The following is a 12,678-nucleotide window of genomic DNA, read 5'->3' on the forward strand; positions in this document are numbered from 1 at the left end:
AATGTCCTTCCACCCCTAAAGTTGTTCTATGTTCAGTTCTGTATTGCAACTCAATTTTCTTTCTACAGCCCCACCTGGAAATGATCTACATGACTTCACAAAACAGCCAGTCACTCAGCAGCATTACCACCATGCTGCCAATCATTGTTAATGGGAGACGGAACGCTATTTATTTCTTTAATGGACATACCTTGCAACCAGCTCGTCAAGGCGCACAATGTTCGCCTTGTGCAAATGCCAAACAACTTCCAGTGTGGGCAATTCCTATATCAAAGAAAAATTATATTGTCTCTATCAGCAGCAGCCATCAGAATACAGCACTTATCATGAGAATGTACCATGTATACGGTGTCAGGTAAACCATCAACTAGCACGTAAATTGCTATGACCTCAGTGAGATTGTTAACATGAAAAATTTGGAGATTTGAACCCCCAGACCAATTTCAAGAATTACACAAGATTTAATGTTTTAAGACTTTTAACAACTAAACTAAAAGAAATCCCCAATTAACTGAATCATACTTTGTATGCAACTGATAACTCAAAATGCAAAAGGCAGGCATTTTCTTATTAAAAATACTTGAAAACGTCACACCACACTTATATGTTAACACAGTCCTCTTTGTTGATGAAATCCTTTGTAGTTAAGTCCTAAATTCCTCTCAGTTGCAATGAGTTGGATCTCCCAGACTATTTCAAAAATCAATGTTCTCCGCTCACTTCTCTAAGCATTTCCCACTTCGACGTCCATGACTAAGGCATTTCCTAGTGATCCTGCTGGTTTTCTACCTCTCCGCAAGCTTCAACTTTCAAAACAGGTTCAAGTCTTTGCAGCCTTTTACTGTAACAGCTTCCGAGAGCAGCTGTTTCCTCTCTCTCGAGGCCACAACCATCTGTTTCTTCCCTTACAGCCTGTTTGCCTTCAGAAAGTCTGTGAAATTTATCTGGATTCAGAAGCTCATTGTGTTGTTCCAAAAATGCAAAGTCCAGAAGTCTGGTTTCACAAAGCCACTTGAGCCTTTCCCATTGTTCCCAGGTGCTAACAGCTACCTGGTACATTTACTGTTATGACTCCTTGTTTTACAAACCGAAAGTCTGGGAGGGCAAAACCCATTGTTCAGGTGTTAGCCCTGCAGTCTCTGCTTTTCAGAAGAAAGTCTTTGATCTGTCTTCTCTGTTATCCTGGTAATCTTTCACAGAGTGGAGGTGAGGTCACCTGACACCATCATGAGCTTTTAAAAATCACAATTTTGAAAACATTTTGCGATTTTTAAAACATAATCATGTTACAAGGCCCAGCTTTATAACAGAAATCAACAGCAGTAACCCAAAGATACATGTAATAAAAAAAATGAATACTTACTTATAATTCTATCCACAGACAATAAGATAGAAAGATAAAGTTTTAGAAACTTTATTTCTCAATATAAATTAACAGGGAACTGGTAGCTAGAAGGTGGCATTGAAATAGGGAATATATCAGAGTACAAAAGACAGATTTTAAGCTTAGTCCATTGTATGTTTTAATTAAACACAAATTGCAATAGAAAGTGAGGCACACATACCAAACAAAACCACTAGCAAAATGAGACGACTGATCAGCATAACTGCACCTCATTTCATGCTGAGCAAACTTTTGATCACAGAACATACTATGCAATCCTGCATCCTGACCAAACTGCTTACTGTATTTAATCTTGAGGTATTTACTCCAGCTGCTCAATGCTACTGTAAGTGGCTTTGCAGCTTGTGCTATCACTAGCTCTCAGGCACAGGCATTTCTTCTGAATACAACCCCAGCCAAAATTATTATGCTCAGCCTGCCATTTTTCTCATAGGGAAACCTTTTGAAGAGTAGGAACATAGAATGAATGCAGCAGGCTAGAAAATTATGATGAATATATTTAGTTCTAAAAATTGTAATGTTTAGGCATGTCACAGAACCTCTTCTGTCCTTAAAAGAGCATTTTAGAAATGTGACAAGACTACATTATACAGAATTCTTTGAAATGGAACTAAAAACTCACAGAGCACTGTGAACAACTGAATACCAAAACATCACCAGTTTGTGCAGTGCTGTTTTACATTCTATTTTAATGGAAGAACTGGAAAGCCCCAAGTATCGAGATTATTGCAATAAAATACAGAGCCAGAGAAAATTGTGAATTTTCAGCACAAAGTATTCTACTAATTACAATAAATTGCTATCTGTAGTTATCTCTTTTAAGTCAAGAAATAGCTATGCAACTGAGGACTTTACGAGGAGGACACTTTATGCACCGATCAACTGGACAAAGAATCAATCCTCACTTAGGCCAGCCTGCAAAACCTTAATCTTCTTGGTTTTTTTGTTTAAGGCCAACAAAAGCGATCTAAAGAATTAAACTTTTCTCTTAACCCTTCATAAATATAATATAAATGAAAATATAAATGCTTCTTGAAATATGCATTATAAATTCTGTTACACTATCATGCTGTCATGTGTCAGGAACACTACAATGGAATTTAGCCTGGATTAAATATAGTTCGACAAATTTGATATTTTCTCCAAGAATCAGTTTATGTTTCTACTGCAGTCTAAGTAAATTATCTCAAATTCATCACTGACACATTTGCATTCCCAACAGAGATGCAGCTTTAGTTGTGACCCCCGTAATTATGCCACACTCAACCTTTCTCCTCACCTTTGCTTTCCAAATCTCTTCACTGAATTGCAGTCGGCTGAGCATGCTGGAGGACAACAGTTCTTGCATACTCTGAAGTAAACAGGCAAGCATATCCTGGAATAATAATGATGTCATCTTAGTGTACAGTGACATAACCAAAAAATGAAAATTGGCATTCTTCAGTTGTGTTCTGTTACAGAATATCTATTTTATTCTTTTATTTTACGGATATTACTAAGTTTCTACTATCCTAGATTATTTATTCTTCATTCAAAAAACAAAATCAATAAACTGTTTCCTTTTCCATTCAATTATTATGAGCATTCCTTTTTTTAAAAAAATGTCTTAATTCAAGTTTCCGTTGTGCTCCCTCTACTCTGATTTGATAATGTGTCACAGTTCCCAGCCTCAGCGAGTCACCTCCTAGTTCACCAGTGTAATATTTCCATTTCCCAAACCAGCCAGCCTGTGTCCTCTTGAATAAGATTGTCAAATAATGTCAAATCAGGGCCAGTTTTGTAATGAAGGAACATCACAAACTGGTGATTGTTCTACTTGAAATGAATTTAAGCAAATAGCCAACAGATTTAAAAAACTTTTTTCCCCAGTCAGAGTTGGATTCAGACCCAGGACCCTGACTTGAAAAGACCGTGATAATCCACAATACCATTCATCCCAAGCAAACTACTTGCAGTTCCAAAGAATGTTCACTAGACTGAGGACAATATGGTACTGGACTCTAGGCATTGAGAATGGGCACCAACTAACCTTTGTCAAAACAGTGGCAAGGATCTAAACATTCCTCCCTTCCTAGTATTTTCAATGAAACTTGAATTATTTCAAATCAATCACTACTGTAAGTTTATTCAAGAGTTGATGTGATAAATCAGTGGCAAATTCAGATCCACCACTTGGCAACTGTAAATAATAATTTAAAATATTTTCCCAGTCCTGCGATAAATATGCATTTACTGCCACAATTTGCATACTTATATTAGAGAGATCAAAAGAAATTCACCTACACGTTGAACAGAATCCAATATTACAGTACGTCTGGACAGAACCCCAAGTTGCATAACTTGTTGAACTTTCTCCATGGATGCTCTGGCAGACAAAAGCCCAACAGGCAGGTCCATCTGCAAAGCCTGTTCTTGTAGAACTGAAGCTGGAAAAGAAACACGCTGGCTAGTAAGTACATTAAAAAATGAGTTAAAAATTAATTAATTCATGGAATGTGGGCATCACTGGAAAGTTCAGCATTTATTGTCCATCCCAAAATTACCCTCGAGAAAGTGGGAATGAGCCACCTTCTTAAACAACTGAATGACTTGCTGGGCCATTTCAGAGGGTAGTTAAAAGTCAACCACTTTGCTGTGGGCCTGCAGTCACACATAGACCAGCAGGATGGCAGGTTTCCTTCGCCATAGGCCTTAGCAAAACAGGCGAGTTTACAACAATCTGGTAGTTCCATGGTCATCATTGCTAATACCAGCTTTTTAAATTCCAGACTTATTTACTGAATTGAACTTAAATTTCCCAGCTGCTATGGTGGGATTTGAACAAATCTCTGGATCATCAGTTCAGGCCTGTTGGTTACTAGTCCAGTAACATAACCACTATGCTATCATGCTCATATGGCAGTCAAGAATGTCATCAACCTTACCTAAAAGTAAAATTAATTGGGTTGTACAGTGGCTCGAATATCTAATGCTCAGTGACAAGGTGACAGGTTTGAGTCCTGCTTCAATAAGTGCCCAATCTTAGTTGCAGCTAGCAGACTGGAGTTGGGTCATCCTTGTAGCTGCAGAAGTATTGAGTATATCAAATACTTCTATAAACACAAGAAATAGGAGCAGGAGTAGGCCATTCAGCTTCTCAAGCCCACTCCATCATTCAAGGAGATCATGGCTGATCTTCTATTCAACACCATTTTTCTGCACTATCCTCATAACCCTTGATGTTTTTAATATGTAGAAATCTATTGTCTCAGTCTTGAACATACTCAACATCTGAGCCTCCACAAACCTCTGGAACAGAGAATTCCAAAGATTCAACACCCTCTGAGTGAAGAAATTCCTCCTCAACTCAGTCCCAGAACAATCTGCCCCTTATTCTGAGACTGTGTCCCCTGGTTCTGGACTCCCCAGCCAGGGGAAACATCCTTCCTGTATCAACCCTGTCAAGCCTGTAAGAATTTTGTATGCTTAAATGAGATCACCTTTCATTCTTCCAAACTGCAGAGAATAAAGGCCCAGTCTATTTAATCTTTCCTCATAGGACAATTCCTCCATCCCAGGAATTAGTTTGGTGAACCTTTGTTGCACATTATTCTAACACCAGAATATCAATGGACAAAAGCTTTAATTTTGAACCTTCCATTTTTAAGTAGGCATTTTATTTGTCCTTTCACCAGTGTGGTTTTCTTACTGAGACAATATTACTTTTACACACACATCTTGTGTGGCACCAAATTAACATGAGTAGCAGGCAAGTGGTGCAACCCATTGATACACTACATCCTGGACAGGGAGACATGGGTTTAAATTCTCATTTTGAATTACATTCATACTTGGGTTTCTTCCCAATAGCTTATTGTTAATCTAAACTGGGATGTTCAACACAGTATAACACAGTGAAACTTCAGCGCTCCCTACACCAGAGATTCACAGTTTCATTTTAGTGGGATCTAGAGTCAGAGTTATACAGCACAGAAACAGGCCCTTCAGCCCATCATGACTGTGCCAACCGTCAAGCATCTAATCCCATTTCCCAGCACTTGGCCCATAGCCATGTATGCTATGGCGTTTCAAGTGCTCATCTAAATATTCTTAAATGTTGTGAGGGTTCCTGCCTCTACCACCTCTTCAGGCAGTGCGTTCCAGATTCCAACCACCCTCTGGGTGAAAACTATTTTCCTCAAATCCACTCTAAACCTCCTGCACCTTACCTTAAATCTATGCCCCCTGGTTATTGACCCCTCCGCTAAGGGAAAAAGTTTATTCCTATCTAACCTATCAATGTCCCTCATAATTTTGTATACCTCAATCATATCTCCCCTCAGCCTTCTCTGCTATTAGGAAAGCAGTTATTTCTAACTGGCTAATAAGTAGTGGTATTGCGGTTTAGAATTACTATGCTTTGTTTTAGTGTCCTGATATCCATAGTAACTGTTCCTTCCTCGTGCATTAATCTGTGAGTGAATTCCAGTGATCTCAGCAATGTTTATCGTACTGCACATATTTACTGAACTTCAAGAGCAACTTCAGGTCAGCATAGCTGCAGTAAATATAATGCTGCACTTTATGCAGGGATTTTGTTGTGCATTTGGTCAGTTTTTTGATAACAAATGGCTTTCCATGCAACCCATGTCCTCATTGCAGGAAAACAGTCACAGGAAAAATACTGACTGAAATTCTGAATGCAGACTTAAAAAGACAAACATTCCATGTGCAATTATGTAATAAACGTACCTATAAAAGAACCTCCGCCAGGAGCATTGGCATTGTGATCCTCAGAGTTAACTTTACCACAATTAGATAAACATCTACTCGCCGACCCATTTACCTATAAAGTAAATAATTATTTTAGTTATTTCTAACTGAAATTTCTGTTCTTATAATCGGAAACTCACCTTTCCCATGTGCAGAGCAACATTGCTCACATTCCTGTATTTAGTAGCTTAGTTAAGACTTGTCATGTCTATTACCTCAAGGAGTAGGTCACCAAGATTCTGATGGTGCCTCATAAACCGAATCACAGTCTCTTTCAGTTGAAGCTCTGAAGGGCATCTCTGTCTCTTCCTGCGGGGTCTTGCACCTGAAGAAGTTAAAGATATTGTGAACTCCCTTAATTATTGTACTTCAACAAATCAAACAGTAATTTCCAAAACATTAAAAAACTGAGCAAGACAGGACTGCACTACAGTTATCTTTCCTATATTCCCTTCATTCCCCAACAATGCCAGGTTAGTTGGCCATTTTTGGCTACATTCCTTTGTTGGTATTATTGAAAGATAATTACTCCATAAATTAATCCTGATCAAACATTTCTAATTCAATTCAATTGTTAGTTCTAAAAATGTATTTACAACCATAATGAGAAAAAAAATTGACTCATCAAAAGGCAGCATCAATTCAGTCAATGTTAGCAAACCATCATAGCATTCCCCATTATCAATTTCTGATTGATTATATGATCAGTACAGAAATTCCATGTCTACCATATGTGACAGATATTTCACGTAAATTATTGATTGTCATTTTAGGTAAAAACTATTTATATGATTGTATTGACAGTTTAGCATGTGGCTTCAAAGAGAGTGTGTTAAAATGTCTTGCCCATATAGAGGGCAGATTGACAAAATCCCTGTGACATTACTACATCATCCTCTCCTGCCATTACAAATGTGAAGAGCTTTTATTAAGTAGCTGATATTTCTGCAGAAAGAACTTGCTGTAATTCACATCATGGCATTTCAGGGCAGGCTGTTCCAAGCACTAAAAACTTTCCTAATGAAATAGCTCCACCACTTGAAATTTAATTCATTTCTAAATTTAAACAGTTTCATTGGACAGGTGGACACTGTCCTTTGAAAGTTTGGTTAGGAAGGACCTATTTTCCATAGCAGAGAGGTCAATGATCAAGAGGCATAGATTTAAAGCAATTGGTAGAAGGATTAGAGGGGAGTGGAGGAGAATGTTTTTCACCCAGAGGCTGGAAGGGCGGTCCAGACAGAAACCTTCATCGCATTTGAAAAAAAATACTTGGATATGCACTTGAAGCGCAGGGCTACAGACCTGGAAAGTGAGATTAAATTACATAACTTTTTTGGCTGGTACAGACACAATGGTCCAAATGGCTTCCTTCTTTGCCATACTTTTTTAAATATAATTCTATGAACATGATTCTGCCTGTGGCCAAATGAATACTGAAGGACAAAATCACAAATGAATAAAAATTAAGAAGGGTTCTTCGAGCCAGTTTAGCTCATCCAACTTGGAGTCTTGAAATTAGTCTACTGTTCCTGCCTCTACAGTTCCACCAGGAGAACCATTCCAAGTTTTATCACTCATTATTTAAAAATATTCTTCCTGATATCTGTTTCCTTTCACAGCTTTGAACAAATGCCTTCTTATTTTAGTATCGCCGCACACCTTGTACTAGTGTTCCAGATTAATTTCATCTATACCTTTCAACAGCTTATATTCTACTGTATAGTCTAATCACAGTTGCTTCCTTTCGATGCTGGAGTCCCAGTTTCTCCAGTCTTTCCTCAAAGCTCAATCCTTTGAAACCCTTAGCCATTATCCATACTGTTTCCATATTTTAGTTTCAAAGTTTCCATTATTTTTTAGTGGCCAAAACTAAACACATTACTCAAGGTACAGTCTGACCAAAGCATTGTACAGCTTTAGCAAGACAGCTTCAGATTTGTACGCAACTGATCTAAAAAGTGTAATTAAGCTATCTGCTTTGTTTATCCCTACTTCAAAATGATCTGACATTTAAACATTCAAATTTCATATCACGCCCAGATCTCTTTCTGCTTTACTTTTAACAATTTCAACACCATCCATACTATATTTGAGACATTTTTTTTTCTATTGTGTAGCACCTTGCATTTATTTAGACTGAATTTCATCTGTCACTGATTTGCTCAATTGTAGACTTTTTTCTCTTTTAGTAGGCTTCTGGCTTGTTTTGCACATTTACAAACACTTAATGTAATACTGTTTACCAGTGGATACATATTACCTTAGAATATAAATTGATTTTAGCAAAATGATAAATGCTCTCTGCCTCCCCAAACAATTTTTACCAGGCAATGTTTAATGACAATAGTGTCCCTTTAATTCAGCCCAAGCTTGAAAATAAAGCACCATATTGATTCTAAATTAAGTATAAACTCACCCAACAATTGTGAGAGTGTCTTCCTCTGAGTCACATCAGGGGAACAAGATAGATAATCAGAGGCAACACTTGACATTCTGCACTTTCACACAAAAAGCACTGTCACTGCACAACTATATATGCAAAATCTAAACAAACACCACCTTAATTTAACAGCTTACTTTCCTGTTATTCCCTACATCATTCCTTCCCTACTGTAAAACAATGTGAACCTCTCAGTACTGCATCTGCATTAAACCTAACCCATCTCTCTGCTTTAACTAATTAATAGCTTTAATTCTAGTATAACAATGCGATTGATAATTACTTTAAATTCACTCTGTTGTTATTTGTCTCTCTGTTGTAACTGTATGAATTGCTAAACCTAACTCTTTGCTCTTCCTATATGTTAATTGGTTAAGACCCCCTGCTGTGGTAACCCTAACTCACTGCTGTAATTGTACGAATATATAACGTGTTAATACTAATTTACTCTCTGCATTTTGCTGGAATAATGCTGGCACTTATAATTTGCCTACTACTACATTACATGAAGTACTAATACTGCTATCACTCCTATCTCCGTCCCTGTTACTTGCTGTACATCTTCTTCCCCTCTCCTGTGAACAAAATGTACTTCCGCCCTTCCGCTCATCCCGCGCTGTCATACGATTGGTGGATTATTCTCCGGAAGTCGCTGTTTATTCGTCAATGTGGTTTGATTGACAGGCCGCCCAGGACCAGCTGACGTGCAGTTGCGTCCTTGTGTTAGTTTCCAATTCTGTAACTCTTTTGGTAAAGTGACAGAAACTGTAAATTTCTTATTTTTTTCCCAAATCACAGACTTTAGAGAGCAACTTATAATGAACAGAATAAGTGAGTTGAATTTTAGTTTACTTAAATGTTGTTGCAACTGTAGTTGTGTGAAATTCTTTTTCTACGATAAAGAACAGCTTACATTATCGTTTCTTCTTCTTTGTCCTCCTTATCTCGAGAGACAATGGGTAAGCGCCTGGAGGTGGTCAGTGGTGTGTGGAGCAGCACCTGGAGTGGCTATAAAGGCCAATTCTAGAGTGACAGGCTGTTCCACAGGTGCTGCAGAAAAATTTGATTGTCGGGGCTGTTACACAGTTGGCTCTCCCCTTGTGCCTCTGTCTTTTTTCCTGCCAACTGCTAAGTCTCTTCGACTCGCCACACTTTAGCCCTGTCTTTATGGCTGTCCACCAGCTCTGGCGAATGCTAGCAACTGACTCCCACGACTTGTGATCAATGTCACCGGATTTCATGTCGCGTTTGCAGACGTCTTTAAAGCGGAGACATGGACGGCCGGTGGGTCTGATACCAGTGGCGAGCTCGCTGTACAATGTGTCTTTGGGGATCCTGCCATCTTCCATGCGGCTCACATGGCCAAGCCATCTCAAGCGCCGCTGACTCAGTAGTGTGTATAAACTGGGGATGTTGGCCGCTCGAGGACTTCTGTGCTGAAGCTATGGTCCTGCCACCTGATGCCAAGGATTCTCCGGAGGCAGCGAAGATGGAATGAATTGAGACGTCGCTCTTGGCTGACATACGTTGTCCAGGCCTCGCTGCCATAGAGCAAGGTACTGAGGACACAGGCTTGATACACACGGACTTTTGTGTTCCGTGTCAGTGCGCCATTTTCCCACACTCTCTTGGCCAGTCTGGACATAGCAGTGGAAGCCTTTCCCATGCGCTTGTTGATTTCTGCATGTAGAGACAGGTTACTGGTGATAGTTGAGCCTAGGTAGGTGAACTCTTGAACCACTTCCAGAGCGTGGTCGCCAATATTGATGGATGGAGCATTTCTGACGTCCTGCCCCATGATGTTCATTTTCTTGAGGCTGATGGTTAGGCCAAATTCATTGAGGGCAGCCGCAAACCTGTCGATGAGACTCTGCAGGCACTCTTCAGTGTGAGATGTTAAAGCAGCATCGTCAGCAAAGAGGAGTTCCCTAATGAGGACTTTCTTTGTACTTCGCTCTTAGATTATCGTTTACTCTCATTTTATCCAACAACAGATATCCCCCTTCCTTACCGTAGTACTCATGGAAAATATGCCTGCCCGTTGTGAAGGTACTATACCGTATACAGGGGCGGAATAGTCACCCAACTAGGGGAGACAATAAAGTTAACTTCCAGAATTTTTAGCTGATGTATTGAATCAAGAGAAAAATAACACTAATATATGTTTTTGCTCAGTTTTCACAACTTTTAACGATTAAATCACTTGGAATTGACAACCCTAGTAACTCTTGTCTAAACAAATCTCTAAACGTAATCACATCTGTTAATAAGGCTATTTTTAAAAAGCGAACAAAGCACTGTGGTTAATTTCTGAAACAATATAATTGAAAAGCAGAGGATTTATGTTAATCTCGTATAGAACCTTAGTTAATTCACTTTGGGAGTGCTGTGCACAATTTCTGGTCTCCATATTTTATAAAGTGTATAGAGGTATTATTGAGAATGCAGAATGATACGAGAACTGAGAGCTTATAACTATCAAAGGCTGAACAGACTGGTGCTCTTTTCCCTGGAAAATAGAAGGCTAAGGGGTAACCTGTTGGAGCTCTTTAAGATAATCAAAGGGTTTGATATGGTAGAAGTGGAGGAAAGATTTCCATTTATGGTAGACACCAAATCAAGAGGTCATAACTATAAATTAGTCAGTAATAAATCCTACAAGGAATTCAGGAGAAACTTCTTTATCCAAAGAGTCTAAGAATGAATCACTAGCTACAAATTAAATAGACCATCGGGCCCATTGAGCCTGCTCTGCCATTCAATAAGATCATGACTGAACTTCTACATCAACTCCATTTTCCTGCCCTATCCCTATATCGCTTGATTGCCTTAGTGCTCAAAAATCTAATCGCTCTCAGTTTTAAATATATTTATCCACTGAGCATCCACAGCCCCCTGGGGTAGAGAATTCCAAAGATTCACAACCCTCTGAGTAAAGAAATTTCTCCTCATCTGTGCTAAATGGTTGACTCCTTATCCTGAGATTATGACTACTCATTCTAGACTTTCCATCCAAGGGAAATAGCCTTTCAGTATCTACCCTGTTAAACTCTTAAGAATTTAATACATTTCAATGAGATCAACTCTCATTTTTCTAAACTCCAGAGAATATAGGCCCATTCTACTCAATTTTCCCTCATATGCTCGCCCTCTCATCCCAAGAATCAATCTAGTGAACCTTCATTGGACCACCGCCCCCGCCCCCCTTCCCACCAAGGCAAGTATGTCTTTCTATCTTTCCTTAGGTAAAGAGACCCAAACTGTATACATTACTCCAGATATGGTCTCGTCAAAGCTCTATATAATTGCAGCAAGAGTTCCTTACTCCTGTACTCCAACTCCCTTGTAATAAAGGCTTCCGAATTGCTTGCTGTATCTGCATGTTAACTTTGTGATTCAGGTACAAGGACCCCAAATTCCTCTGAATAACAGCATTTACCAGTCTCTCACCTTTCAAAAAATATTCAACTTTTTCTTTCTTCCCACCAACGTCGATAATTTCACATTTCCCAACATCATACTTCATCTGCTACGTCCTTCTCTAATCAATTAACCACACTACATCCTTTTGCAACCTTTTTGCGTCCTCCACACAACTTACTTTCGGGCCTAGCTTTGTATCATCAGCAAACTTGGATATATTACACTTGGTCCCCTCATCTGAGTCTTCGTTATAGATTGTAAATAGCTGAGATCAAAGCACTGCTCAATTAGTTGCAACCTGCCAACCTGAAAATGACCCATTTATTTCTACTCACTGTTTTCCATCCATTAGCCAATCCTCAATCCATGCTAATATTAGGGCCCTAATTCCATGAGCCTTACCAGAAGGAGTAATTGAAGCAAATAGCATAGATGCTTTTAAGGGTAAGCTGGATTTGCACATGAGGAAGAAAGTAATAAAAGGGTATACTCGTATGAATAGAAGAAGAAGGGTGGGAGGAGGCTTGTGTGGAGCATAAATGGTTGCATGGACTAGTTGGGCCGATTGGCCAGTTTCTGTGCTGTAGACTCGATTTAAAGGTTGAGACTGGAACTAGGTAATGTGCTGCGCTGTACTCCTCTATGCTGTAAAGGT

At 39.0% G+C, this 12,678-nt stretch overlaps 1 protein-coding gene across 4 annotated transcripts in view; it reads right to left on the bottom strand.

Annotated features, from left to right (window-relative positions):
• Nucleotides 1-9,182, bottom strand: part of LOC137378842 (Fanconi anemia group A protein-like) — an 89,114-nt gene extending 79,932 nt beyond the window's left edge. For 3 of the 4 annotated variants that reach the window (XM_068049268.1, XM_068049267.1, XM_068049266.1), the window contains exons 1-6: nucleotides 8,577-9,182; nucleotides 6,373-6,482; nucleotides 6,137-6,230; nucleotides 3,689-3,831; nucleotides 2,685-2,780; nucleotides 191-264 (exon numbers count right to left, since the gene is read on the bottom strand). In XM_068049268.1, coding sequence (XP_067905369.1) covers nucleotides 191-264; nucleotides 2,685-2,780; nucleotides 3,689-3,831; nucleotides 6,137-6,230; nucleotides 6,373-6,482; nucleotides 8,577-8,652 — 593 coding nt within the window. In that variant the 5' untranslated portion in view covers nucleotides 8,653-9,182. The remainder of the gene's footprint in view (nucleotides 1-190; nucleotides 265-2,684; nucleotides 2,781-3,688; nucleotides 3,832-6,136; nucleotides 6,231-6,372; nucleotides 6,483-8,576) is intronic. The other variant, XM_068049269.1, reaches the window with a different exon arrangement.
• Nucleotides 9,183-12,678: the final 3,496 nt, after the last annotated feature.

This window comes from Heterodontus francisci, chromosome 17, assembly GCF_036365525.1.
Source record: "Heterodontus francisci isolate sHetFra1 chromosome 17, sHetFra1.hap1, whole genome shotgun sequence".
Classification (NCBI taxonomy): Eukaryota; Metazoa; Chordata; class Chondrichthyes; order Heterodontiformes; family Heterodontidae; genus Heterodontus; species Heterodontus francisci.